General features: G+C 34.7%; 2 protein-coding genes across 3 annotated transcripts; one reads left to right on the forward strand and one right to left on the reverse strand.

Annotated features, from left to right (window-relative positions):
- Positions 1 to 3,393: 3,393 nt before the first annotated feature.
- LOC117105837 (V-type proton ATPase subunit S1-like) lies at positions 3,394 to 14,185 on the reverse strand. 2 transcript variants are annotated; one of them, XM_033247151.1, is made up of 9 exons: positions 14,023 to 14,185; positions 11,656 to 11,782; positions 10,293 to 10,370; positions 9,799 to 9,983; positions 9,123 to 9,243; positions 7,181 to 7,416; positions 6,351 to 6,410; positions 5,786 to 6,011; positions 3,394 to 4,747 (listed from the first exon to the last, which is right to left on the reverse strand). In XM_033247151.1, exons 1-9 carry the CDS (start codon positions 14,112 to 14,114, stop codon positions 4,535 to 4,537), a joined length of 1,338 nt encoding a protein of 445 aa, XP_033103042.1. In that variant the 5' UTR covers positions 14,115 to 14,185; the 3' UTR covers positions 3,394 to 4,534. The 2 variants fall into 2 exon arrangements, with proteins under 2 accessions (XP_033103042.1, XP_033103032.1); XM_033247141.1 differs by lacking the exon at positions 10,293 to 10,370 and adding an exon at positions 11,026 to 11,103 and having other exon boundaries at positions 14,023 to 14,184.
- An 83-nt stretch (positions 14,186 to 14,268) lies between these two features.
- Positions 14,269 to 26,192, forward strand: LOC117105829 (cilia- and flagella-associated protein 100-like). Its single transcript, XM_033247130.1, has 17 exons — positions 14,269 to 14,367; positions 15,558 to 15,651; positions 15,855 to 15,935; positions 16,927 to 17,024; positions 17,204 to 17,399; positions 17,967 to 18,198; positions 18,752 to 18,832; positions 19,558 to 19,727; positions 20,772 to 20,835; positions 21,406 to 21,472; positions 22,380 to 22,531; positions 22,904 to 23,002; positions 23,781 to 23,817; positions 24,655 to 24,734; positions 25,278 to 25,374; positions 25,484 to 25,603; positions 25,740 to 26,192. Exons 2-17 carry the CDS (start codon positions 15,582 to 15,584, stop codon positions 25,851 to 25,853), a joined length of 1,758 nt encoding a protein of 585 aa, XP_033103021.1. The 5' UTR covers positions 14,269 to 14,367; positions 15,558 to 15,581; the 3' UTR covers positions 25,854 to 26,192.
- Positions 26,193 to 27,716: the final 1,524 nt, after the last annotated feature.

The following is a 27,716-nucleotide window of genomic DNA, read 5'->3' on the forward strand; positions in this document are numbered from 1 at the left end:
ATGTTATAGTAGAGGCGTAGGCATGGGGATAATCTTACCAGACAAGCAAAAGGAGAGGCTGCTACCAACATTGCTTATTGATTGAAGTGAAAAACAAGTTAGTACAAAAGCTAAGTACCATCTAACTATATTGTCAATTTTCTACTACTATAGTTACTTAAAAATTGTTGCTTATTATAAATATGCTTCTTTTTCTTCTGATTTTACAGATAAAACTTACACAACAAAAGCTGGGCAGTCTTATTGCAGTTCGTGTGAGGCTGGATATAGTGTGAATACAGAAAATACGAAGTGCACCTTAAATACAGTTCATTACCTTAAATGGTCGTCTATGGTTACATTTTTTCTCATCTTGTTGGCAGCAGTGGGATTGATGATGGCCTTAGCGTGTCTGACTGTCTTCGTCAGGTATCGCAATACGCCAACGGTCAAGGCTACAAGCACGGAGCTGAGCTATGTGCTGATTATTGGGGTCATGTTCAGCTTCTTGTGCACGTTTTTGTTCTTCGGGGAGCCAACAGATTTCATCTGTAATGCACGCTTAGTAACGATGGGTGTAAGCTTCTCCATTTACGTTGGAGCATTGCTTATGAAGACCAACCGCATTTCAAGAATTTTTAATCGAAAATTATCAGATGGTAGGCCATCGATTTTCCTCAGCATCAAGGTAAGAAATGCGTTTGTTGGAACATTTGAAGGGAAAATAAATCCATTTGCTCATGTCATTATAGCTTGATACACACTAAAAGCAGTTCAGATGACAGCAGTGCCTGTCTCTTATACACATCTAGATGTGTATAAGAGACAGCATTTAGGCTGCTAAAATAAAATGCATGTATACTTTTAGACATTATTGTGTGTTAGTCCATGGTTGCAGGCTACCACCACCCAAATAAACGTAATCTGTATTGAATATCAAATTGTACAACACAAAACATTACATTTATTAACTTACCTTAGTTTACACCTTACCTTCAAGTACAGTTTTACCACTAGTCTCAGTATAAATAAAAATGAATGATAAAACAGAAAATAATGCAGTAGGTCTACTATAAGGTACTAAGTATAATAAGGCTGTTTGTCTGTTTGCCCTCCTCCTCACCTTCCCCCCACCTGAGAAAAAAATAGGGGTGGCAAAGCAAGAAAACTTTTTTCCTGCTTTGTTCTTTACATATAAAAAAAATGTGTTAAAAAAACTCTTTCCAACCAGCCCCTTTTTATCATTTAAAAAAAAGAAGGGCAAACAAACAATTTATATTTTTAGGACTAATAGACCGTCTCAACGGCTATTGCTTTGATAGAATCCACATTCCCTCTTACCTGAAAAAAAGAAAAATATTAACGAAAGCATTGGGCTTGAATTAGCTGCAAATAGACATACACCACGGCATAGATGACGACTCCAAACAATAGTGGGTGTGGGATAATGCCCATATGGCGCCCCATACAAATTTCGCCCGACCGAAATTATCGGCGGCCGAAGTCATGAGGAAATGGGCCCGATCGTCTTTGGAAAAATGGGCCCGAACGTCTACCCGCCGTTTTAGAAATTGGGCCCCGACAGTCTACATCGGTGGGCCCGATCGTCCACACTAGTTCTAGTAGGCCTAATTCTTATTTTTGTAGGCCTCCCTTAACTTAAATAAATGAAATCCTACCGTTAGCTGTGTGCTTGTTTACCCTGTTGAAATATAGAACATGCCGTCTTCCACAAGCCGTATCCCACCTAAGCCTAGGTAATTTTCTTTCTCTTTTTTTTTTGGTTTTGAAAGAGGTTTTTTTTGTGTACTGCTTAGCCATCATATCGACGTCGCTACTTGCAATGCACAAACTCGTACTCGTGGTTTGTGTGGTGGAAAACGTGTTTGTAAACAGCGCGTATATGCCTTGTTCTGATTGGTTACTTGGAAGTTTGATTGACAGCCCGGAATTTTTAACACGGTCGACTTCCAAGGGGCGTGGCTTAGCGGAAAGGTCCATTTGGCCGATGACTCGAGTCCGAATCTGTTAAAATTAAAATTAGCTGAAACGCTCTAAGAAAATGACGCTATTTTCATGATGCATAGATACCATAATGTAAGAATCATTAGGAAAACGACTTGGAAAAAACATGCTCCTGATAGGAGCATGAGTGTACTGCAGAAACTAGCGTTTGTTGACAATGCTACATCTCAGTTTAAAGGGGTCATTATTGGACAACGTACTATCAGCCATTGCTCATCTGTCCAAAAAACTACATTGTACTTTGAATGCCTGTCAAATAAAAATGAACACATGTCATTTTACAGAACAAATCCACTATTGTAAATGATTAACAAGGGTAATTCGAACATAATCAGTATTTTCATTATCCTTGGGTACCATAATGTAAGAGTCAACAAAAAAAAAACAAAAAAAAACGACTAGTTAAATTTTGGCATGAAGTGATGTCATCATGACCATATTTAGGCATGTCACATGTTTTGTCAAATAACAGTTGATAGTCTGGACAGGGCTTCAGTTTCTTTGGTTATTAGGATTTATTTAATAATAATAATAATAATAATAATAGGCCTAATACTGTAATAAAAACTTGTAATGCGCCAATTCCAAGAATAATGATCAAAGGCGCAGTGTATGTTAAGAAGGCAAGCTGTTAATAAAGAGATGAGTTTTAAAGTTAAGATTTAAATGTAATAATAGAGGTACCTGACCTAATGTAAGAAGGTAGTTCGTTCTAAAACAAATACAAGGCAGCAGATGCAAATGTTCGTTTGCAATATGTTGTGTGAAATTTTGGAACAGCGAGAAGATTTTGAGAAGATCGAAGGCAATGACTGGGCAAGTAGTGAGTAAGATGACTAGTAAAGTACACTCAGAACAAGTGCTTTAAACGTATTTTAATAATAAGAAAAAAATCATATTTCAGTCTGGAGACATACAGTAGGCTTACTGTTCATTTTCATTCATTTTCATACTTAATATTTATTTTCTTTCATTGGCATGAGTTACAAAAACAGTATACAATATCATGATAAAAAAAAAAAGAGAATAATAACATGCAATGAAAGAAGGCTCGGTCCCGAAAAGAGGAGTCTTGAGTTGCGCAAGCCTGAAAAAAAAAAAACCATATGAAAACTCGTTTTAACCGATACATTTCACTCAACCAAGTCACAAACTGTTTAAACAAAATACCACAGGGTTATATAGACCATAATTTCCCCATTTAACATCTATGAAGATTTTTCTATCCTACAAAATACAGTCTTTAGTCACATCACATTTTTTGTATGATGCTGAGTAGATGTTTTAAATTCTATTTCAAAACATGTTGACAGGCCTAAAAATATTGTTACATTCGCCAAGGAGGTTATGTATTCACTGGTGTCTGTCTGTTAATTACGCAAAAACTAATAAATGGATCATCATGAAATTTATTGGAATGGTACGTAATAATCGAAGACCCCTTTCAATTTTCAAAAGAAAATATCAAGGTCACATTCGATTTAATACCCTCTAGCATAAAAGATAATACGGAGCTTTCGATTGCACGATGACGGTAGGACGTAATGACGTCACTAAAAGTCATCTGCACATGCGAGAACGTTGGTCACGCATGAGTGATTCCGTTCTAGTGTCGCGCTGTCGAACAAATCAAAAGTTAGCCCTAATAATAGAATCAGTCAGCACTCGAGAAAACCATGTGTCTGAATACGACGGCTATTCCGTTATTTTGCCTGTTGCTGTATGCAGTGTCACCCATCATACACGACCTGCATATTGTTGGTACTGTATTCAGGCACAGGGCAGAGGTATGCATTCTATGGATTGACTGCTCTAGCTTTCTCATGAATTTTGTTCATCTATTATTTTTAGTTTTCTTCTATTATTAAACTTTGCTTTATGATTAGACATTGGATGCTAATACAAGTTTGTAACAACAGTAGCTCTTCATTCTGTCAAGTATACACTAAGGTTTCTGAGTTGTGCTATAGCTGAAATCTCAATATTAATTGTGAGGTTGTCGTGACAAAATGAGTCTTGTTGTATGCCAGGTCAATTTGATTGATTCAAGAAAATATATCTGAAGTAATATTTTATCAAAAATTGGGTTCCAATGTTTCTGATAAGGTTAATATGTATATCTCATGATAGCAAATGTTCTGATTTATGTTCTGAGTTATGTTAATTAAAGGCGTTTTTTGAAGCATTCTACATTGGCAGTACTCAACTAGGAATCTGATTCGAAGAACAATATACAACTCATTTTTTATTTTTTATACAACAAGACTCATTTTTTTAGGACAACTCAGAATGATCACTTAAAGCTAAATAACTAATAATATTAATATAAACCATTCTAAAGCTCTTTATAGTATAGCTTATTAAAAAAAAGAATTTTTCGTTATGCTAATTTGCCTGGATTTTGTTAGAACACATCGCATAATTTAAATTTATTCTCATCTGACATTATTTATCATAAATTAAAGTACTGTATGCACAATCTAACTATAGATTTTTAATTCTTAAAATTTTAACAGAAGATTTAGAAGATTTATTCAGCAGTCTGAGGAATGGTTATAGTTTTTCCTTTAGGATCATCAAACTTATCCATGACGGAGAGATTAGCCAGCATTCCGAAACCGAACGCCAGTATGATAAGGATTATAAGTGCTGTCACCAGTCCCATCCAGATGCCTTCGGTAAAAAAGCCAATGCAGTCATTAGGAAACGAAAATTTGTCATCCTTAATATCGAATGGTTGAAGCTGAAACGATAAAAAACAGAACAATACTTTAGTAATAAATCAGACAGTCTAATGTTGAACTTATCATTGAGCTTAATATCGTAAAACCTCGAATTGAAGTCCTAGGCTTCTTCTTTTTTTTTTGCGAACTTTGGATGGGCTTCCTTTCTAGATGGGCTACTTTTCGAGATGGGCTTCTTTTCGATTTTGCAAAGTAAAGAGAGGGGTGGGAGGATTCTCTTTAAAATGAATGCTGTAAATTTTGAAAATTTGTACAAGTAAACAATAAATAAGGTCAATGTAACATTAATTTGTATTATGGAAAGAATTTAACTGGCATTAAATCACCTAAACTAATGTATACACCAAGCTTGGTTTTAATTTATTTTGTTTTCTGAAATTCATGCACAGTGTATGTATGGTACTATCTCGAAAAGAAGCCTATGCTATTTTGGAAAGAAACCCATGGGCTTCTTTTCGAGGCTAATTTTGCAAACTAAAGAAGGGGCTTCAATTGGAAATGAGCTTCATCTCAAGATTAAGCCCACTGGGCTTTAATTCGAGGTTTTACGGTAGGTTAATGTAAATATAATTTATTAATATAAAAAATTTAAAAAACATTTTAACTTTCAGATTTTGTTACTGGCTCTGGCAAAACCAGCCAAAATTGAGTTTTTGGTATTTTTAGATTCTGCATGAATTGGTTGAGTATTAGTGAAGTTATGAATATTTAATTCATTGAATATCAGCCATGTAGGTTTTGAGGAAACAGCTTCCAAAGATTACAAAATTTTAATATACCTTTCAGTTAGGTTTAGTGATTGATATTTTGCAGAAATGTTCTTCAATATATGTTCTTTTATAAAATGCAAAAACCCTGAAAATGTTCTAAATTCTGATTCTCGAATGTTTTGGATGTTTGTGCAACAGACGGCGGGTTTTTCCAGTGCCAGACAGTCATAAATAAAAGTTATGAACTAAACAAAAATTATGCAATAGTAATGACTGATGATTTATATCTATATTAAATGGTATTTAAAAAAAAAACATTGTAAATACCTGTAAATCGTTAAATGTCACTGATTTTATTTGAAGGTCGTCATCATCTGTAAAGTTCGTCGCCTTGGCTTCTGAGACGACACAGTGGTAAGAGAATATTATCGGAGTTATAACAAATGACATATCTATATACTGGGAGATGTCCTCGCTTTCATTGTTAAATTTGATGGAAATCTTAGCAGGACTTGCAGTCCAGAAATCCAGACTGTCTACAGTAATAGTAATGCTGTGAACAAAAACAAAATTGTATATAGTTAAAGAATCTATTCATCACATAAAGTTAAGTGGATAACCAATAACCCACAGCATCATTGTGAAGAATTTATGCATAGGCATGGTCTGTACTTCTTTAAGTAGCTTCATTCAACTAAAACAGAGCAGTGGAGTCCTTATGGCAACCAAAAACCTGGACAAAGGAGGGCCTCAAACCAGCGCCCGTGTTACAGCTGTAGCAACAGTGCCCCTGCCTTACCCCTTGCCAACTTTTTAAGAGATTGCAGAAAGAATGTAAGTTATGAAAGTTGATGTAAAATAAAAAATGTCAAAGGTAATCGTGTATACTTACTCAAACCTAAAGCTTGATATTAAGCTGTTGTTGGTAATATTACTCGGGGACATCACTAGGCTGAAATAAAAGATAATACTGTATAAAATAAAGGGAGTTCAGAGAGGTAAATTGAAGACTGCCAAGCCAAACAGAATGTTATCTTGCATAAGGAACCTAGTGTTTTAGTACAGGTATCGAATACAAGCTCTTCGTAGCGATTGGGGCTGGGACTCTTAATCTTGAAGTCAGGGTTGTTTAAACACTCGCTGTGCAATTTTGCTTGTGTCATTTAGCAAGACACTTTATCTATATTTTTTTTCTCCACCCAGGAATATAAGTGGGTACTTGGTAAGATCTACTTCGAAGTGCTGATTCTAGCTGCTTAAGAAAAGGTTCTTCCCAAGGAACTGAAAACGTGTTCCATAGGTGTTTGGTCTAGTGATCAGCGTACTAATGTAAAAAGCATAGAAACAGTTTATGTATTTGGGCATTGAGTAAAAATCACATATAAAAAAACCAGGCCATTGCAGTTATATGCTAATGAATTGTGTAACTAAATATTAAATTACAAAAATATCAATGTAGAACTAATTGCAAATTTATTGCAATAATATGTACTGTATAAATGTTGCATTATCATTACTAGGGAGCCTTTGATTTGTGCGACGACGCGACGATAGAACGGAATCACTCATGCGTGACCACCCTACCTGGTGTCCTATGTTCTCTGAATACGTAGATTTGGCCAAATTGCGTCCTAGAATCCACGCGCGGATGACTTTTAGTGACGTCATTACGTTCTACGTCCTACCGTCTTCATGCAATTGAAAAGGTCCCTATTAACTTACTTGACAGTGTTTCCAGAACAGGAAGATCCAATTGTATCCCACTTCTTCACAGGCAGTGCAACAGTCGACTCATCCTTCATTCGAAGCGTGACGTTCTTACTGAAGAAGAACACTTGGCAATCAACGTGCGTATAATTTGCAAACACAAAATCATCACCACTCTCCTCATCTTCGCTTTCTAATATTTGTCTTCCAGTATTTATAGACATTTGGATATTATCAACGTGTAGTTGTTCCTAAAAAAAAAAAAATTAAAGTCACTTTTCAATTTATAAAAAAAAAAAAAAAAAGAACTTTTAACATAATAAATAATATAATATGTCGTTCTTATATAGCGCTTCATGCCTTTACAAGGCCTCTAAGCGCTTCACATTACAACCCCGGTCATTGGATCAAACACATATGGAACACATTGAAACACCAAATTAAATTAGTAAAAGAAATTATATTATCATTCCATAAAATGCAACTAGTAATCAGCGCAGGTTGTGTTGGAACCTACCAGGTACCCACTTGTACTCCTGGGTGGAGAGAGGCAACCGTAGATAAAGTGCCTTGCCCAAGGACACAAGCGATTTGCACAGCCAGAGTTTCGAACCCCCGACCTCAAGGTTGGGAGTCTAAGCCACAACCGGTGCGCCAACATCAATTAAACACTAAAGTGTCTACTCGTCATTATATTTCAAGCTAGATATCTTGGAACATTGAGAGAAATATGTCCAATCAGAATTGTTTTATTATTTCCCTTGTTTTGGTCTTCTGATCCATGTACTGTATTTATAGGCTTCACTATTGGTGTATTGCCTGTTCCATGGGATTCACTTATCCCTCTCTATGCGTGGTGCTGGTGTATCAGGATCTAAGCCAAGTCATTCATTAAAAATTATCTTGCTCCATCAAGAAGTATGCGGTTGGTCATATTTTTTACTTCTTGTGGAGGGGGCGCCATGAGCGTTTTCTTAAAACGGATACCGGCGCTTTACAAGTTTTCATTACTATCATTATTGTTCCTGCTTCTTGTGCTGTAAACTCCAGTTCAAACCCAGCCAGAGCTGTAATTTTCTGATCACTTGTCTCTTTGAATAACCCTCATATTGAGAGTTAGGCGGGCTAAGGACTATGTTTGTATATGCATTACATATTGTTAACATGTCAGGAGGTGCTGGACTGCGGTTGCCACGGCACCCCAGCCCAAGTTTCTGAATTTTAATGAGGACAAATAAAGAATTATTTTTTAAAAAAATTTTAAGTGTGTTACAATGCCAAATATTTCCTCAAGGAGTGGAGTATGTGTTAAATTCAATCAGCTGTTTACAACGTAACTTAAAATTTTCGCAATTGTCGTACCCTTTTGAAATTTTGCAGGATTGTATATCTATAGACATTGTGATTATATGTAAAATTTTAATTACAAATGTTTGTTTATTGCAAAGTTATTAGCGATATTCACAGATACGTTGTTTTGCCTCGGAAACATGTCAGGATCGGTATTGTTGCAAGTGCGACATATTTTTCGAATTTATCACGTTTGGGGTAATCATATGCATTATCTAGCTTGTGCATACGTCGCTGTTATGAAAACACCAATAACCAGTTGATTTCGCCTTGCCAAACTCCATTAGCTCAAAACAATGTTTGAATACCATTCCGAGGCAAAACAACTTTTCTTCATTGTAGATATGTTGTTTTGCCCCGTAATCTTGTAGTTACGTTATTTTACCACGGAAAACCACTAGGTTTTAAGTTTTGCGCTTAAAGATAGGTGGTGCTATCTCCGAAACGTCTCATTGTTGAGACCTGAAATTTTCACAGGTAATTCAGAAGTGTTTAATATACTCCCAAATGATATCTCAAAATCGGCAAAAATGTCAGTTACGTTGTTTTGCCTTGGGACGGCCGCAATGACCAGCGCAATAATGTGAAATGCATTATCTATCTGTACCTTGAATGTGGATTGCTGAGCAGTTAGGAGTGCTGTGTACGGGGCAGACATGGACTCCAGTTGCGAGGTAATTGCTGCCATCATTCTATCTGCGTAGCGTATCTCGCTCTCACGATCATTGCTGAAGAATAAAAAATGGTTATTAATATTATATCACTGTTGCAATAGAGCAATGGCATTGCACATTATTTTTATGTTATTATCTAACAATTATATTCATCCTGTGGCTTTATTCTTATTTTGTAACTGTAATATTTTTGTTGATAATTGTCTTTGACACTATCATCATTATTAATTACTGCCAGAAACTAAGTAGTTAAAATTCTATTAAATAAATTCTCACAGAGTTATCTGTTTACAAATGTTTACAGTCACATATTCATATATTCATTCCCAGTTATGCAGTTCACTCATTGTAATTGTTATTATGTTTGTGGCCATTTTAGATGAACATAAAACAAAGAGAAAATACTTCACTTATTATTCTTAATTTCTCACAGTTATCTGTTTACAGATGTTTATAGTCACATCATTTATTCATTCCCAGTTGTGCTGTTCACTCATTGTAATTTTTATTATGCTTGTGGCCATTTTAGATGAAGAAACATAAAACAAAGAGAAAATACTTCACTAATTATTCCCATAAATTAATGTCATATGACCAATTATTATATACCTGCTAGGTAATGTCAGCTGGACAATGATAACATTTGTCTTGCCATTGTCCAGTGGTTGTTCACTGATGGATGGCTCTGATGTTTCAATCACATGACCATTAACCTTTGAACTCAGGTAAGCACTTAGGTCGGATGAATCAGCTGATGGTAGAATAAGGGATGATTTTGATGATTCCAAAGCAGCCTGTGGATAATAAAAAAAATATTATTATAAAGTTTATATTTTGCAAATTGAAAGAACGATCAACTTTACCCATAATATTATTGATTACTTATAATAATATTGATGGTGATCTCAAGGCACATTGAAGCCTATCACATAACATGGTAGCATTATATATATGCCAGTGTCAGACAATTCCATTTTTTTTAGGTAAGTTACTAAAAGGAAATTAGCATATATATTGGTTCATCCACATATAGACATCACTACTTCTGATTTGTGTAATGTTTTTTTAAGTTGTTCTGTTTTCTATTATTTTACCATACTCACCCTTAGATTGGTGAGGGCACTGCCTGTACTATCCTGGTTGTATGCGTCGCTGTACTTAGTAATATCGTCAATGCTAAGCTGTAGAGACAACAAAAGTGTATGTATTTAAGTCTTTGTTGATGCAGTGCTAGAGTGGAGGATTATGAAAAAATCCTCATACACATATTCATAAAACAGGCATACAACTGTGTGTATAAAAATACCCTATCAAACCTAGCCCATATATAATAGTAACAATGGCCGACTTATTGAGCGCATATTGTGGAGATCTCTATGCGCTTAACATACAGTACATGAAAAAAAAGAGACCATTAAATTAATACTTTATTATATATATATGTATATGCAGTGCTAAAGTGGCTGTCTCTTATACACATCTAGATGTGTATAAGAGACAGTGTCAGGATTTTGATGATTCCAAAGCAGCCTGTGGATAATAAAATAAATATTATTATAAAGTTTATATTTTTCAAAATGAAAGAACGATCAACTTTACCCATAATATTATTGATTACTTATAATATTTATGGTGATCTCAAGGCAAATTGAATCTTATTACATAACATGGTAGCATTATATATATGCCAGTGTCAGACAATTCCATTTTTTTTAGGTAAGTTACTAAAAGGAAATTAGCATATATATTGGTTCATCCACATATAGACATCACTACTTCTGATTTGTGTAATGTTTTTTTAAGTTGTTTTGTTTTCTATTATTTTACCATACTCACCCTTAGATTGGTGAGGGCACTGCCTGTACTATCCTGGTTGTATGCGTCGCTGTACTTAGTAATATCGTCAATGCTAAGCTGTAGAGACAACAAAAGTGTGTATTTAAGTCTTTGTTGATGCAGTGCTAGAGTGGAGGATTATGAAAAATCCTCATACACATATTCATAAAACAGGCATACAACTGTGTGTATAAAAATACCCTATCAAACCTAGCCCATATATAATAGTAACAATGGCCGACTTATTGAGCGCATATTGTGGAGATCTCTATGCGCTTAACATACAGTACATGAAAAAAAAGAGACCATTAAATTAATACTTTATTATATATATATGTATATGCAGTGCTAAAGTGGAGGATTATCAAAAATCCTCATAAACATATTCATAAAATAGACAAACAACTGTGTGTATAAAATTCCCTATCAAACCCATCCCATATATAATACTGTAGTAATAATGGCCGACATTTTGCGCATATTGTGGAGACCCCATGCACTTAACATACATGAAAAAAAAAAGAGAACATTAAATTAATACTTTATATACTGTAGACACATCCCAACACAATGGAGTATGTATTATTATACTATCTTACACATCACATTGTCATTGAAAAAGAAGCTCACCTTGTCAATAATAAACACACATATGTTGTTGGGTCCTGCACTGATTATCCTATCCAAGTAGTCTTTTTGAAGTGATACTGTGTTTACAAAGTGACCAGCAGGAATTGTTGGAGTATTTGCCAGTGCCCTAAATAGATTAACATATTTTTTAAGTTATTTTTTTTAATTTTCAGCAATATATTGATACTCTGTACAGTAATTAAGTTTATTTCAATGTAAAACAATGTGATCAATAATTAAATGCTGTTAATGAAAAATAAAGAACTATTTTATTAAAATAATTTCAATAAACAAAGGATGAGGCTTGCATGAAAATAAGATTATCCATTTATGTATTAAATGTTAATAAATTAGGCCTAGATGTTTTTTTAATGCACAGAAAACGCCTTCTCTCATAGGGCCTAGGTCACTGCCATGCAGACATTAAAATAGGAATAGTAAAACACATCTGTGTTTGTTATAGCTTTTTGAGATATTTAGATTACTACCAAGAATGAAAAAAAAAATGTATTCTGATTAATTATTAACGATACTACCAGTATTACTTTATGTTATTAGTAAACACAGCTGTTTTCAGCAAATAAAAGTATTTAAAACAAAACAGTTCACATTGCTGTTTATAACATAAAAGTTTGTTTTTTTTCAATAATTATTGACGATTGAATGCAACGTTAAAAATGAATTAATACATTATTTTTCATTTTACAACAATCATGCACTCAATCAATCAATGAATCGTTACAATTATTATTATGGTACCATTCCAACAGTCGTTCAAAAAGAGATAATAATTAATAAAAAGGGTGTGTCTCTTGAGTACAACACAAGAGTAGTAGTAGGCTGGATTTTTAGACATGCACAATTGTTGTGATTTACCCAAAAGAAACACTACTGCTGGCTGCAAAAAACATTATTTTGATAAAACTTTGGCTATCCTGGACTGGCCCTATTACTGCACATAGAAAAAATGTTAGATTATATCACTCCTGCCCACGTCAAAAAATGTGGGAAATTATTGATGCGGGAATAAAAACAAATTTTTGCTGCATCATTTTAATAATTCAACAGTTTAAAAAAAACAATACAATTTTGTGACTGGAAATATAGTTTTTATATAATATTTACAATATTCTTGCCAAATAAACACAGTCCCTCCCTCGTCAATTAAAAAAAGCAATATTCTATTGGTCTGATAAGAAAAAAAAAACTGCCCACCCTCATCACCATCACCCCACAGCCTCACTACTGTTCTTGTTCTACCAAAATTTTAAAGGTGTCCAGCGTCACCAGTTTTGAACGGACATGCAGGAAATTTTGTACACATAAACTACAGGTGATTTCCAACAAATGTTCATCACCCTTTTTTAAGTTGGATCCCAGGGTACCCCCCCCCCCTTACACCTACAAAACAAAACAGGGGTTTCAGCAAGGACTGTACATTACTGCCATTACCACTAATAGGGCACGTCGCATGGATGGCGCGGTCTTTTACGGATGTGTTCTAAGAACTTAAGGTTGTTAGTTTGAATCGCGTCTTGCAATGCCCTAGCCCGAACAATTTTTCTATTGGGTCCACAAAGAATGGGTCCACATTTAAAAAATAGGTCCAGATTTCTCATATTTTGTGTAAAATGGGTCAATTTTTAAGAAAATGTTTCCAGGTTATTCATATTTTTGAGTAAAATGGGTCAACTTTTAAGAAAATTGGTCCACATTATTTTCTTTTAAACATAAAGTGGGTCCACCCTGATATTTTCTACACAGTTTGAAAATCCTGGCTACTGCATTGGTGTCTTGGTATTCAATTTATTTTTTTTCCAATTTTAAGATATTTCAATTTTGTACAAAGGAACATTCTAAATAATATTTTTTTTTGTACAAATAAACATAATTCTTTAAAAATTCTTCCAAAAAACCCAATAATAACTTGTGCCTGTACTGTATTTAAGCGTGGAGGAATGCGTGGACCGGTGAGCGGTTGCTCTTGTTGTTTTAAAAAGAGTGATAATCTAATAATCTGTTCTAGTTCCCTTATATTATTAGTAGTACTAGTAGGTGTACAATAATGTAAACTGTAAAACTAAAAAGTAGCAGCAGCGAGTGTAACAGTTGTGATGGGTCCTATCTAAAAGAATTCTCTTGGCTAGCCTACTGTAGGAGAGAGCTCTTTCCAGGACTAATCCTAGGCGACTAGTTAGTAGGAACATGGAGGAATTAGTTTAACTAGGCTAGGCCTAATTCCTCCATGGTACTCGGTAGGAAGGAGCCCGCCCGCCTAGGTTAGGTGCATATTTAGGCCTACGCCTAGGCCAGGCTACAGAAACTTGACAAGTGATAGTATTGAATCATTTTATAAGCGATACCAACCGAGTATTTGCCCAACCGATCACTGGAACGTGTTTTCCAAAGACTAGTGTAGCTAAATGACAAACTAAAATAGCAAATATACTTCTTTCCATTTTTAGAGATATTATCACACACAGCTCCTCCTCTCAGCCTGGCCTTCTTGCTAGCCTTTTAATAATTTCAGTCACATCACATGATATAAAACCATGTCAAGAGGTCATATAGAAAATGAATATTCATCATCCAGATCCACTCAAGCGAAACATTATCGCTGATGGCGTTTTGTAAGGTTTCCAAGCAACAGTAACTACCGTCGTCCGGGCTTCATAAACTTTGTTTCTTTTTTAAAATTTTGTTCAAGTTAAGGCAAGCGAGAAAACAATATTTATTGTGTTTATATTATCTCATTATTTGTATCTTATTAACTGTTCCAATACTTGATGTAACCTAGGCCTAGACCTGAAACATACAAAGGTTTTGTGCATCAAATCAGCGCACGGACGGGGGTGACAGAGGTCGAGGAGGAGGGCTACATGGCTGCTGCTACGGCAGCTGCAGTGCATTGCTAGAGAGTGGTGGTAGGCCTAGCCTAAAGAGAAGCCGAGCTAGCTAGTTTAGGCCTCCCTCTATTGGAATTTTTTGGATTCACTACTGAGTAATATAATTATGCTTGCTAGGTCCTACAGTATAAAACTAATATTAGTAATAGGCCTATTACTATTATTATTATTATAATTATTTGGCTCTCTAGGCCTAGTTAGGCCTAGCGTACTATTACTAGGCCTAGCTAGCCGAATAACAGATCATTTCGCCTAGGCCTATACTGCTTTGGATATCTTATTATACATTCGCGGTCGCGCCTTCGGCACTCCATACACCGGGACCGAAATGCATAACCAAAATAGCGCGACCGAAATGAGGGGGCGACCGAAATGATCGGATACCAGCTAGCCTAGGCCTACTACTACAAAAGGCCTACAGTCAATATGTACGCTATTCCTAGATGCATACATGTAGGTAGTTCACTCCGAGCTACCCCACTGCAGAGGCTGGCATCTACCAGTACCAAGCCTGTGTGGCCTTTCTCTGGGCCTAGAGATAGGCCTAGACTCGGGCCTAGGCTAGAATTAGCGTCACGGTATGCTCAAGACTTGTTTATTTTCCCCAGCGATGAAGGATACTATCGAGCATGCGCTAGCGATCGTCGTAAGAATAGCATTGTGTGCTATCTTCATGACTCATAAAAATAGCCACAGCGTATATTTTCTTGGGGCCTAGGCCTAAGCTGTCTGACGGAAGCTGAGTGAGATAAGGATAGCTTTTTGGCGAGGACCAATCCCAAGCCCAGTGGAGAGTTTCCGAAAATGAGATAAAAAAAAAAAAAATAAGGACCTGGGTGACCGGAAATGGCACTCACAGAGTCTGAATCCATCCTCAGAACCACACAAACTGTAGTAATAATGGGTTGGTATAACGTGCCAATGGCCGCAATTATTGCATCTTTAGTACTAGGCCATAGGCGTTAATTTGTTTTTCTATTATACTTTATCTTCCAGGTTTTTAACTGATTTGCAAACACAATGTCTGGGGTAGTATCCAGAGCAGAGACTGGAACACCACATTCATTTGCTTCAGCAGATAAAAAGTCACGTAAGTATGCAAGGAATAAACGTAGGCTGCAGCTTCCTAGACCTAGTACTACATAGGTAGTATATAATAATGATCCATTATGGATTAATAAATTAATAATGATATCTAATGTAAAATATTATGATGTCAAGAATATAAAAATTAATGTAAATAAATATGTAATTTATTTTAGAAATTGAACATTAAATTAATATTTATTTCAGGTGCTGGAACCACTTCTCACCAATCTGGTCGTGTCACCTTTCCACAAGCTGTAAAATCTGAAACAAGTTCAGCACTTGTTCGTAAGTAAGATTAGAAATAGGTACTTTATTAAGGTGTTTTCTGTTACTGTTATATTCGAATAAATAAAATATAAAATCAAATTCTAAACACATTATTTTTTATTTAATTATTTTTACCTCCACACTGACTACATTGTACTCTGTAGTGTTCATATCTATTGCTCCTCATTTATGGCCTCACAATCAAACAAATTTCACTGAGACATCTTTTTTACTAATGTTCACTATTATATATTCAATATTACAAGTTATATACAATCACATTCAAGCTTTGAACATGTTTCTATCCAAAAATGCTTCTTTCTAATTCGCCTAAAGTCTTAAAAACATCTCAAAGTACACAGTAAATCACAGGTCACTTTGAGTATTGTACTGGTCAAGTTCATGCGTCAAATTCCCTTAACAAGTTTTAAAGGTAGTTTAAAAGAAATGCAACATTGACGATATGCATAGTAATATATAGTGAGGAAAATAATAATATCATTATCAGTACGTATCACAGTATTGGTTTTAAATTTATAGTTTTATTTGAATTTAAAGGTGATAGCGTCTCCTAAAATTTAAATTTTGTAATAATATTTAATAAATTGTAATTGAAAACATAATTATCTGCTTGCTTGCCATCTAAATATATTTGATACATATTTCGTCAAAACATAAATATATTTTACTTTACGTTCCTAATAGTGTCAATCAATCAAACTCAATCAAGTAACTTTTATATGTTATTTGTGTCTACTGGTCTGATAATTAGATATGTGGACCAGTCCACTCTTGACCACCACCCTCAGTGAGGTAATTTCCATCCGCAACGAGAAAAGGGGTCCAGTTGTATATCCACTCGAGGAAATGCAAGAGATTGAAATTACTATGCGGACAGTGCGGCACGCATTGGGGTGTACCTACGCCCATTGACACAGAGTTTTTCTGCTGATCTTGGAAAAAATTATTTTTATATAATTTGTTAATATACTTACCATTTTAATTAAAGGACATGAAGAATTGCCACCTGATCACAACCCTTTTACGATGCCCCATGAAAATGACATCTTTATGCTCAGGGACAAGGAAAGGCAAAGAAAAAAAGCAGTAAGTATCAAACTGAAATACTATTCATTTATTTATAACAAACATACATACAGTACACCAATTTTATTATTCAAACCCCTGATCCTAAAGGAAACCCAAACCAATAATGTTGTGCCAACCACATTAATAGTTGAAAGGTCACAAATATTTACAGCTTTTGAATATTGCATAATTTGTAGGAGAGGATCCATCAAAGAGGGTTGAAGGTGCATGAGAAGACCACATATGCCTCGCGTATTAATGCGAAGACATCTTCAATGAGGAATCCGGTAGCAGATATAGAAGAGGATCTGAGCGAGGATGATAACGCCGATGGTGATGACAAAGCAGTGGCAGTCAAAGATGATCCCAGTTACACACTAGCTGTCACTCGAGGTTAGCTCAATTTCAAGTGTTACTTTTCAAGTATTTTATTCACCTGGCTGGTGCCTAAATTCTAAATTAAGCAGTATAGGCAGAACACCTCTGCCTTCTGTCACCCCTGTGATGCATCAATTCAATTTTCATTCTTTTTTCCCCTCACAGAATTGTATCTTTTTGTAAATCTTTGTGGTTTATTTGATGGTGGATTCTCATAGGGATGGGTGGGGGACTTTCTTAGGGTGGAAGTTTTTTGATGATCAACAGTGTACAGTCAACTGAATCTGTTTTTCCTTGGTTCTGGGATCTAATATATACAGTATATACCTAGCTGGTGTTATGTGCAGGTTAGCACTCTTTCTAACAGTGGGTTGCTGGACCCCAATGCATCAGTAGCATAGTAGCATATAATCTTGCACATCCATCGAAATTTCATATTGTGTAAATGACTATAAAGTAATATCCTATCATAATTGTTCAATTATTTTGTTGTTTATGACTAAACCATTATACCTTTTTCCTTGTATTCTTTTGCAATGAAGTCATCTGTTGCCAGATTCTCATCATAATTTTCTTTTTTAGATCGCCATGTTGAGAAAGAAAGTCTTACAGATTACATTGCTAAAAAGCGGGAGATGTTTCTAGTTCAGTACTCACTCGGGGTTAAACGGGACGAAATGAGAAAGCTGGAAGAAATTGCACAAGCTGAGGAACGGAAACTGGAATTGGCAGAACAGTACCTGGAAGAGGATGCCGCTATGTTTGATGAATTCCTGAAGGAAAATGACAAGAATTCTGTTGAGGCCATCAAAGTGTAAGCTCAAATTTTATACAGTTCGCTCTCCAATTCGAGACCACTTTGTTACCTGAAAATTTTGGGTGGTCTCCACTTAGGATTAGCTTTTTGTTAAAAGATTATTGATTGTTATTTGGTTCTTAGAAAAGTGGTTGAATTAGAGGGGTCTTGTAATTAGAGGGGGTGCACTGTTCATGTATCTATGTGCCTATGTGTTAAAGTGCAAAGTGTTTTTAATAATCTGTTGGAAGCACTGTTTATAGGCCTATGATCAGAACATTGTTATTGTCATTTGTGTTTTTTTATTCATTCATTTATATTCATTTATTCATTCATTCATACATTCATTCATTAATGATATATTTGCTATAATTTTCTTTAGGTTATTTTAGATTATTTGTTAAATTTCAAAAACATTTAATTAAAAGACATATAAATCATATTAACAAATATGAAAAAAATAATATGACTTATACTATATAAACTCCTCATTTTATAAATTTATTCAAGTGTAGAAAGTACCATATCATAATTTCATCAAGGTTTATGCAAAGACTGTTTTTTCTTCTAGAGCTGAAGCAGAAACCAAGGCTAAACTGGAGAAAGTTAATGAAATCAAGAAAATTAATGCACAAATCATGCTGATCAGGAGGTAAGATAAACATCGCCCTCTAGTAACTTAGTAGCTGATTTCTCACTCACATTACATTCTAATTGAAAAACCGTTTGGGCAATCAATATTGATAATAATGCAATGATTCTTTTTGTTGCAGTGGAATACTTGACCCTTTATTCTGTTAACAGTACTTGGTTTAGAAACTTGGTTACAAATGGAAGTATTTCCTTTACTTTTGATTTTTGTGCATTTTATATAAGAGCTTATCAAGTGGCAACATAAAATATGAAATAGGAGAATTTCTTTATGTCAATGCATCACACCTTGCACTGATCATAATGAAATATTTACCCCAATCAAGAGTCTTTTTTTAAGGTGTTTTTTTTTTAATTATTTCCTCTTCTTTTATTTTGGATGTGTTTTTGTTTGTAAGATTGGATTTGTTTTTCAGATATGAATAATTAAAGAAAAAGAGTAAAAAAATTATACTATGCGGGAAAATCTCAAATATATCAATTGTATCTTTTGTGATTATTAATCTTTTATTAGATAATTGTCTTGACATTCTTAGCTTCAAAACATTAAATGAGCCTACACTCAATATAATAACTAACTAATCACAGAATTATGATGTACATAATGATGACATATTTAAAGTTTAGCCAGTAAAATTTGAATGAGAAGTAATTTCATGCTATATCACCTTAGAATAAGTTCATATAAACAAATGTATAACAATAAAACTCTATGTTTGTATGTAGTGAGATATCAAAAAATGAAGATCTACTGAAAGAATACCAGCTGTATAAGAAATTCCTGGACTCACTTACTCCAGAAGAATGGCTGAGTGAAAGGAAAAAGCAAAGACAAGAGAGAAGGAAAAAGAAGAATGCAGACAGAGAGTCTATATCATCAGCAGGTAAAAAGAAAGGTAAGAGAGAGAAGTTGAGTTCTTATGGGATCTTTCAGACTTACGAGAATATTCCCAGTAGCTCCATCTGTGTGAAATGAACAGAAGGAAACGTAACGCATTCCTTGTAGTAATACCGAAATATTTCTGTGCATTCTGGCATGTATGTCTGAAACAAAAGCATATGGCATTCTCACTAATACCCTATTCAGATTACACTCTTGCGATCGGTTGCGATGTAATCGGTGGTAATCCAAAACTGATTACTCCCGATCGCAATCAACGAACGCATTCAGACCAACACAAACAAACTTTACATTCTAGGGCCTAGGCCTCCGGTTAGGCCAATGTTGCCTGACCTCAGCCAAACAGTGCCTGTGGAATTCGTTGTGATTCGTTGTGATCAGATTCCGTGGTAATCAGGAGTAATAATGATTGTAGCACCCAATCGCAATGGGTAACAATTGCGATATCGATTACATATCGACTACTATTGGTGAGCTTTTACACACGATTTTACTTTGCGATTGGGTGTCGCAATTGCTACAACCGATCGCAATGCGATGCTAGTCTGAATGGGGTATTATACTACTTCTTATTCAGCACTTTTATGTTTTGGCTTAATGAGGAATGGAGAAATCATCCATTAAATTTTTTTTGTTTAATACCGCGCTTTATTGCAATTGAGCCATATAAAGCCTAGTTTCCTTAAAATCGCTACACTGTCGCTGATGCAATTATTAGGCTCCCTGATTCAATCGACAAATCACCATCACCAAAAGCTGTCAACGATATCGTGTAGCAATTGCATGGAAACTAAGCTTAATAAGCACTTAGTGCTTTCTACTGGCCCAGAAGTTACAGGCAAGTTGAGGCAAGTTAAAGATGGCAAATTGTATTATTATGGTTGTCTCTGAAACCGGGATAAGCAGCTTTATCTGCCATGTATCGGAGTATGTACTTTTATTTAACATTTTGTCTTAAAATTATTGTTTACCGGTTGCATTTCAAATCAAACCGATGTTTTAAATATCTATACACATGAATTTCTTTAATTTCTATCAGAAACAGGAAGTATAAGATCATCAGCCTCAAGAAATTCATTGAAGAAAGGATCTGCAGGGAAGAGGTAACTTTTTACTAAGCCATATATTAGGATAAATATAATAATAACATGATTTCCTACGACCATGATGCAACAACACTTAGCATAGACTTGCCACAAGTCCCTAATTTATTGACTTTGTAGCGTTAGATAATTTTGAAGAGCGCCACCAGCATCTGGTTTTGTTATGTTATTTGAATTTGGATGGGAATTAGAAAATGCATATTATGGAATGCCATGCAGATATGTAATATGGAACGCCATTGGTGCCAAAATAGATTTATTTTTAATAGTTTTCACTGATTACGACAAAATTAGGGGCTGGAACTCAGTCTACACTTAGCATGACAGGTGTTTTTTAATGACAATATATTCAGACTATCACAGATGGTTAGCGGACAGGCAAGCGCTTACATAGACCACAGACAAATTTGTTGGCCCAGATAATGGATTACAACAGGCTTAATCTTGAGATGGGAAAGGGTATATTTGTACCTCACAGGGCCAAGTCAAAGACCACTGGGCTCATTGACTAATATTTATTAACAGTGTATTCCTCATTACTGATTTTATGTTTCTTCTTTATTTTCAAAGGTCTGTGACTAAGGTTCAGATTGACACTGAAAGTCAGAAATCTGATTCTGATTACAGTACAGATGAGGTAATTTTAAATTCAAGCTAATTTACAGAATCTTGAAGGTTAACAATCAAGCTAATTTACAGAATATTGAAGGGTTAATAAGCAAGCTAATTTACAGAATCTTGAGAGGTTAATAATCAAGCTAATTTACAGAATCTTGAGGGGTTAATAGTCAAGCTAATTTACAGAATGTTGAGGGGTTAATAATCAAGTTAATTTACAGAATCTGGAGGGGTTAATAATTAAGCTAATTTACAGAATCTTGAGTGGTTATATTAATCAAGCTAATTTTCAGATTTTGGAAAGGGTATAATAACCAAGCTAATTTTCAGAATCTTAAGGGGTTAATAATCAAGCTAATTTACATAATCTTGAGGGGTTAATATTCGCAAGTCCTTACACTATAATAAAGAGTTTAGAAAGAGAAGAGAGTTCTTGTGTGAACAAACCTAACTGCTAATTTTACAACAATGTGACAGTGCTCCCTGCAATCTGTTATTGAGTTGTACCAATTCATACCTCAATGATTTGTCTGTATTGTAATGTTTATTTGTTCTCCACACAATCGATCATGCAAACACTTTAAGTACCAAGTTGCTGTGAGCGCACTTCTATTCCAAGTTGCACCAGTGTTTCTCTTTAACCAGATTGCAGTGGGTGCACATCCATGGTTTAATTATGAGTGTGAAAGGTTTCTATGCAGAGTGGGCTCCATTTTTTTTTTAACGCTACTATTTTGTAATTGTCAAATGGAGAGCTCAGGATACCAAGTGTTGGGCCAACATTTTGTAGTCCATTTTAGAATTGAAAATTTGGAATTTTTGATAGTCAAAGCCCCTGTGCCCCACTGGACACCACTGGATATTCAAACATTTTACAGTATTTTATTTTTTTATAACTTCTTCCTCTTCTTTGCATTTTTGTTTAGGAACCTGAGTTGTTTTTCAAAGATCCTCAACAGTTGCTCGACATTTTCCAGGAGCTTGAGGAGCAGAATTTGTCACTGATTCAAAACAGTCAAGAAACCGAAGAATCGTTAGAAGAAATACGACAAACGATACAAACTACACATGCTAAGATGTATGTATAAATACTGTCATTGTTGTATCTAGGAGTCTTGAAGTAGGCGGCTGTTGGGGTGGGGGAACTCAATCATTAAGTGAGGGGGCATTAACTTGCAAAGTACGGTGTGTTACTGTATACTGTATATGAGGTGATTTTTTGACTCCTTGAGCATGATTCTTTTGCTTCAAACATTTTCAATAGGAGGGAGGTCTAACTAGGAAGCTTTTTTAGGGGGGGGGGGGATATGCCACTGTATAGTGTTTGTCTGGTATGCCTAGATATTTTAACTGATCAGTAGTGTTTTCAAATACCACTGTGCAACACTACAATATTTTTTTACCTAATCATAAAGTTTTCTGAAGATTGTGTAACTTTCCTTTGTTGTAGGGATCGAGAGACAGAAATTCTGAAAGGCCAGATAGATATGCTGAAAGGGACTATTAACCGGGAAGAAGAAAAAGCAATGGAATTAGAACATAAATCAAAGTAAGTCAAATTCACAGCCTTTTATTTTCATTCTACTAGTTATTTTTATACCTACAGTTCTCTTGTTAAATATTATGTTCCAGTGTTTCACATACAAGATTTGGTGGCTTGATTAAGTTTCCCTTTAGCATTTTATGATGATTAATTCTTTCATAATTTGACATTGAATCTAAGGTCAAGATTAGATGTCAAATTTTGATTAGATGATAGACTTGACACCTTGACTTCTGATGAATAATGCCCTACAGAAACTAAAATATAATGAAGTATTTCATATTGGAAAATTATTTTTAGCCACTCCAAAATTGTTTTCTATAGCTTTCATTCTTTTTATTTGTTTTTGTTGCTATTATGCATTCACCAAACAACAGAATAATAGCAAACCTAAAAATAATACTTTATACTGTAATGTTAGTTAAATACAAATTAAAGTGTCAATGAAAAGCATTAATACTATTAATATACCTAGGCCCTAACCTAGTACATATATGTGTACATTATATACTTTTTTAATAACACAATTCAATTTTCCTCAAAATCATAGCAGAAGTTTGTTGGTTCAAACCATTTTAAAGTCACCACTAAGTAGGTACTCTTCACAAAGGCTTTTATAAAAGGATTTCTTGATGTGGAGTAGAAAATATTATTGTGCATTACAAGTTTTTATTATTATTATTATTATCATTATTATTATTATTATTATTATTATTATTTTTATTATTATTATATCTCAGTTTGTGATTTTAACATTTTTTTTAACTTTCTACCTATATAAAAGGATGTTTTCATTTGGAGAGTTCAAGTCAGAAGATCAGGTATGGTAATGTTTTGCATATTTTGATATTTATTATTTGAGGCATGCTATCCCAAAACCAGTGTACTCTTGCTAGATGTTAAACTGAGTAATTAGCGTGAGAATGTGGCAGTATTGTATACTTTGATACAGAGAAGCTGTAATACTTTTACTCATAACTTTGGCAATAGTAAGTAGATTCCAGTAAATGACCCATCCAGTGGCGCCGAGAGGCTGGGTCGTACGGGGCAAGGGGCCGGGGAAGATAGGGGCCTGGGCTGCTATGTAAAAAAAAAATTTTTTTTAACAAATTTAAATAAATAAACATTTGAATAAAAGAAAGATAGCTTTGACTTTTCATGTTTTTATAGGCCGATTTTATTGATGAAATTAAGCACTCTATAATCAATTAAATTTAGTCCTCTAATCCTTTAAAAAGCCATAGCTTCGGGGGGACTTTGCTTCACCCCCACCGGGCTCTGCCCTTGGGCCCCACTGGGGCGGTTTTCCACAGACCTCCAGCCAATGGACCCATGCAGCAAAGCTTACCTGGAGTCCACAGTCGCTCTCGGCGGCCCTGGATCCATCATCTTAAAGCTTACAATGTGGAGAATAAGAATATATTAAAAAGTCAATTTTTATTTTTTGGTCACTGGTGCAGGTTTTGGAATGGCAAGCCTCATTTTGAGTATCATATTGCTTAATTTCATTGATTAAAATTTACTTAATTGCAATGTTTCAAAGAATTTTCTGTTCCAATATGTACTGTTTATATAGAATGTTTAAATTAACATGTTGTATGTAACATACTTTTCACAAATATCCTAATATAAAAAAAATATATATATACCTTTTTCAGGAAGCTATGTTAGATGCTTTGAACAAGAAGGTAGAGGAAGTTTACAGGAACACCATTGGTGACAATGAAGCTAACATAAGGTACAATGATACTATGTAGTATAGCGATTTTACCTACAAATTCATAAGATGACTGAATCATTGTAACTCCCAATGTTATTTTCCTATCAGCCATTCACTAATTTTTCGTTAGTGCACAGTTTGCTTCATCTTTTTGTCGGTTCATATGCAAAAGGTGAATACATCTTGTACAGTATGTATCATGCTTTGCAATGAATTCTAAACTAGTGTTTTTACACCTAGAACTACGATGTGTACCTGCAGAAAGAGGGCAGACACTTGCCTAATTGTTTTTTTTTGTTAACAAATGGTAATGGAAAAATGATTCTTGTAAAACAAGGTTGATAAGAACCCGAAGAAAGAAGAAAGTTACTACAAGTTCAATATTATGTATGGAAAATTAAGGAATTCCTTGAAACAGTTTACCCTTTAATAAACTAAAGAAACAGAACATTTAATATTAATATTCTAGATCTATTTTAAAGTAGTCAACACTAGGTCTGATTTTGGCTACTGTTGTGAAACAATCATCTCAATTTGGTCTTTGTGTTTTGTTGTTTTCAGCACTCTGCAAATGCTTACTAACATTGAGAATCGACTTGAAGAACTGTTTGAAAGTATTGAGATTATGCCTTCAGAAAAAGTAGAAGCTGCTGAAAAGGTAAATATTTATTATGTTCCTGATATACAGATGTAAATCCGTCTGAAAGAAAGGAATTTTTGGGCTCCTTCTTGTGCTTATACTCATCTGCTTGTATTTTTGTTCATAGGCCAAAGAGAAGGAGAGGCGATTGCGCTTGAGGGAAGAAAAGTTAGAAGCTCAGAGGCTCCATCAGGAAGAGCGTGTCCGAAGAGCATTGGAGAGAGCTCAAGCTGACCCAAAGAAATCTGTGAGTTATTATGTCAGAAATATTAAGTTTATAAACAAATTACAATATGCTGTACTTCAAAGAACTGACTTCATTGTATTTCTTTTGTTTGTGTATCATTTATTTCTTTTATATTTATTTATTTGATTTGTTGTAGACCGGACGGAAGCTTGTGTTTCGATCAGAACCACCACAAACCAAGCGCAAGGTGGACCGTTCAAAGGAAAAACAAAACAAGGAGGAAGAAGAGTTGCTATATTATTTCACTTAGCTCCAAATACAATTGGTTTAATTTTTAAATCTTAATTTGTAAATATACACATTCATAATATATCCGTCCATGTCATAAATTATGGGATGAAAACACCAAGCAGTTATATAAAAACTTGTTTGCTATTGAATATACTTCATAGTGTAATATAAATAAAATATATCCAAAATATATCTTCTGACTTTATTTAATACAGTACAACATTGTTTTAACATACAAAATATGCATCAATAATTAATTGACTTTAAAAATATTTTTCAGATTTGAAGATGTACAGTATATATTAAGTATGGTAATACACAACATAAATTTATGTATCAAATATAAAAAAACATGAAATCATGCTTTGTTGAATGAACTTTGGAAAGATTTTGAAGGTCCAACCACACCTACTTTGCTCTCTTCTTGAATATTGAACCCCGTCGGCAAGTTTTAGCACCACCCCTGCAGAAGTATCCACACCCAACTTGGTGTCAGTGGTTTGAATTGAGTTGGCAACTCGAAATATCACTCTCAAACGAAAGTGTCTTAATTTGACACATTTTATTTACATCAAATATTTTTGTGAAAAAAGTAAGTGGGAACTGCAAATGCCAGGCGAGTCTACACTCACCTCAACCACACTATGGTTGGAGCTGAACGAAAAAAAAAAGATTTAGATGGAACTGAGATGAAAAATTTAGGGGGTGTGGCAACTCTAAATGTTCGGAAATAATATTAAACTTCAGATATTTTTAGTGCCTTAATTTGACTTAATATTTTTATGTAGATCAAAAAATGTTCTTGTGAAATAGTTTTGAAAAGGGTTGGGAATGTTGATTGAAATAAGTACTGTATTAGGATGTGCAACTCGGGCTGTGAGTCGGATGACAAAGCGGTTATGTTGGGGCGCTGCAACCTATAGCTATATAATCTGCGCTGGCTCTCATCTGGTTCTGGAGTTGAATTAAGTCTTCTCAAATAAGAACAGATAAGATTCCTTGAAGATGTCGCGCCAGGATGTGGCAGGCGGGGAAGAGGTCCGATGTCGGGCGTCACTCAAAGTCTCTTGGAATTGGTCCTGGGGTGGGTGGGGGGTTCAAAGGCTTATTTAATTTATTTTAGATTCTAATATTAAAAAGTACAGCTCTTCCCGACGGGAAGAGACTCCATGTTCATGCTGTATGTAACCATCGTGTTGCAACACATATTAGGTTTATCAGTCAAAATAATTCCAGGGGCATTTGCTTACCTAACCTGCTTTCCATTCAATAAAATAATTAGAAAAATATTTTTATGTGCGATGATTACTAAATACTGTACAATTACGACAACTCACTTGCTGCGTTCCCAGGATTTAATAACTTTTTTGCAGAATTTTGTGTAGAATTTGTAAAATATTTACTACTAATTTGTTGGTAGCCACTGTGTGTGCAGAAACATGGAGATCCATGTAATTAAAAGTATTTCTTTCACCACTAACTAGTTCCTTGGCCTCAAAAACATAGATACCCATATCATCATGATATGACTTCAGATAAAAAGGTTATGACCCTTTTCACATAGGCCTATTTTAACCGTCAAAAGGCCACTTTTCCCCTTTCCCCCTTTTCAATTTCTTGGCCCTTGATTGTCCCATTTTCCGACCGATTTTTTTAAAAAGGGTTTTAAAATGTCCCAAGACAATAAACTGCTTCATTTTAGACATGTTCATTTGGTATCTGAAATATCACCTTTTTTTTACGGTGTACGGTAAGAATGGCCCCGGAAAAAATGGCCCCGGAAAAAATGGCCCCATATGATGAGAGGTAGGTAAAAATGGCCCCAATGAAAAATTTGGTAATAGAAATGATATATATTTTTTTAAATCTTCAAATATTTAAA

The sequence above is a fragment of the Anneissia japonica genome, unplaced genomic scaffold (genome assembly GCF_011630105.1).
Source record: "Anneissia japonica isolate Jap-2015-1 unplaced genomic scaffold, ASM1163010v1 scaffold640_len1575945_cov177, whole genome shotgun sequence".
Classification (NCBI taxonomy): Eukaryota; Metazoa; Echinodermata; class Crinoidea; order Comatulida; family Comatulidae; genus Anneissia; species Anneissia japonica.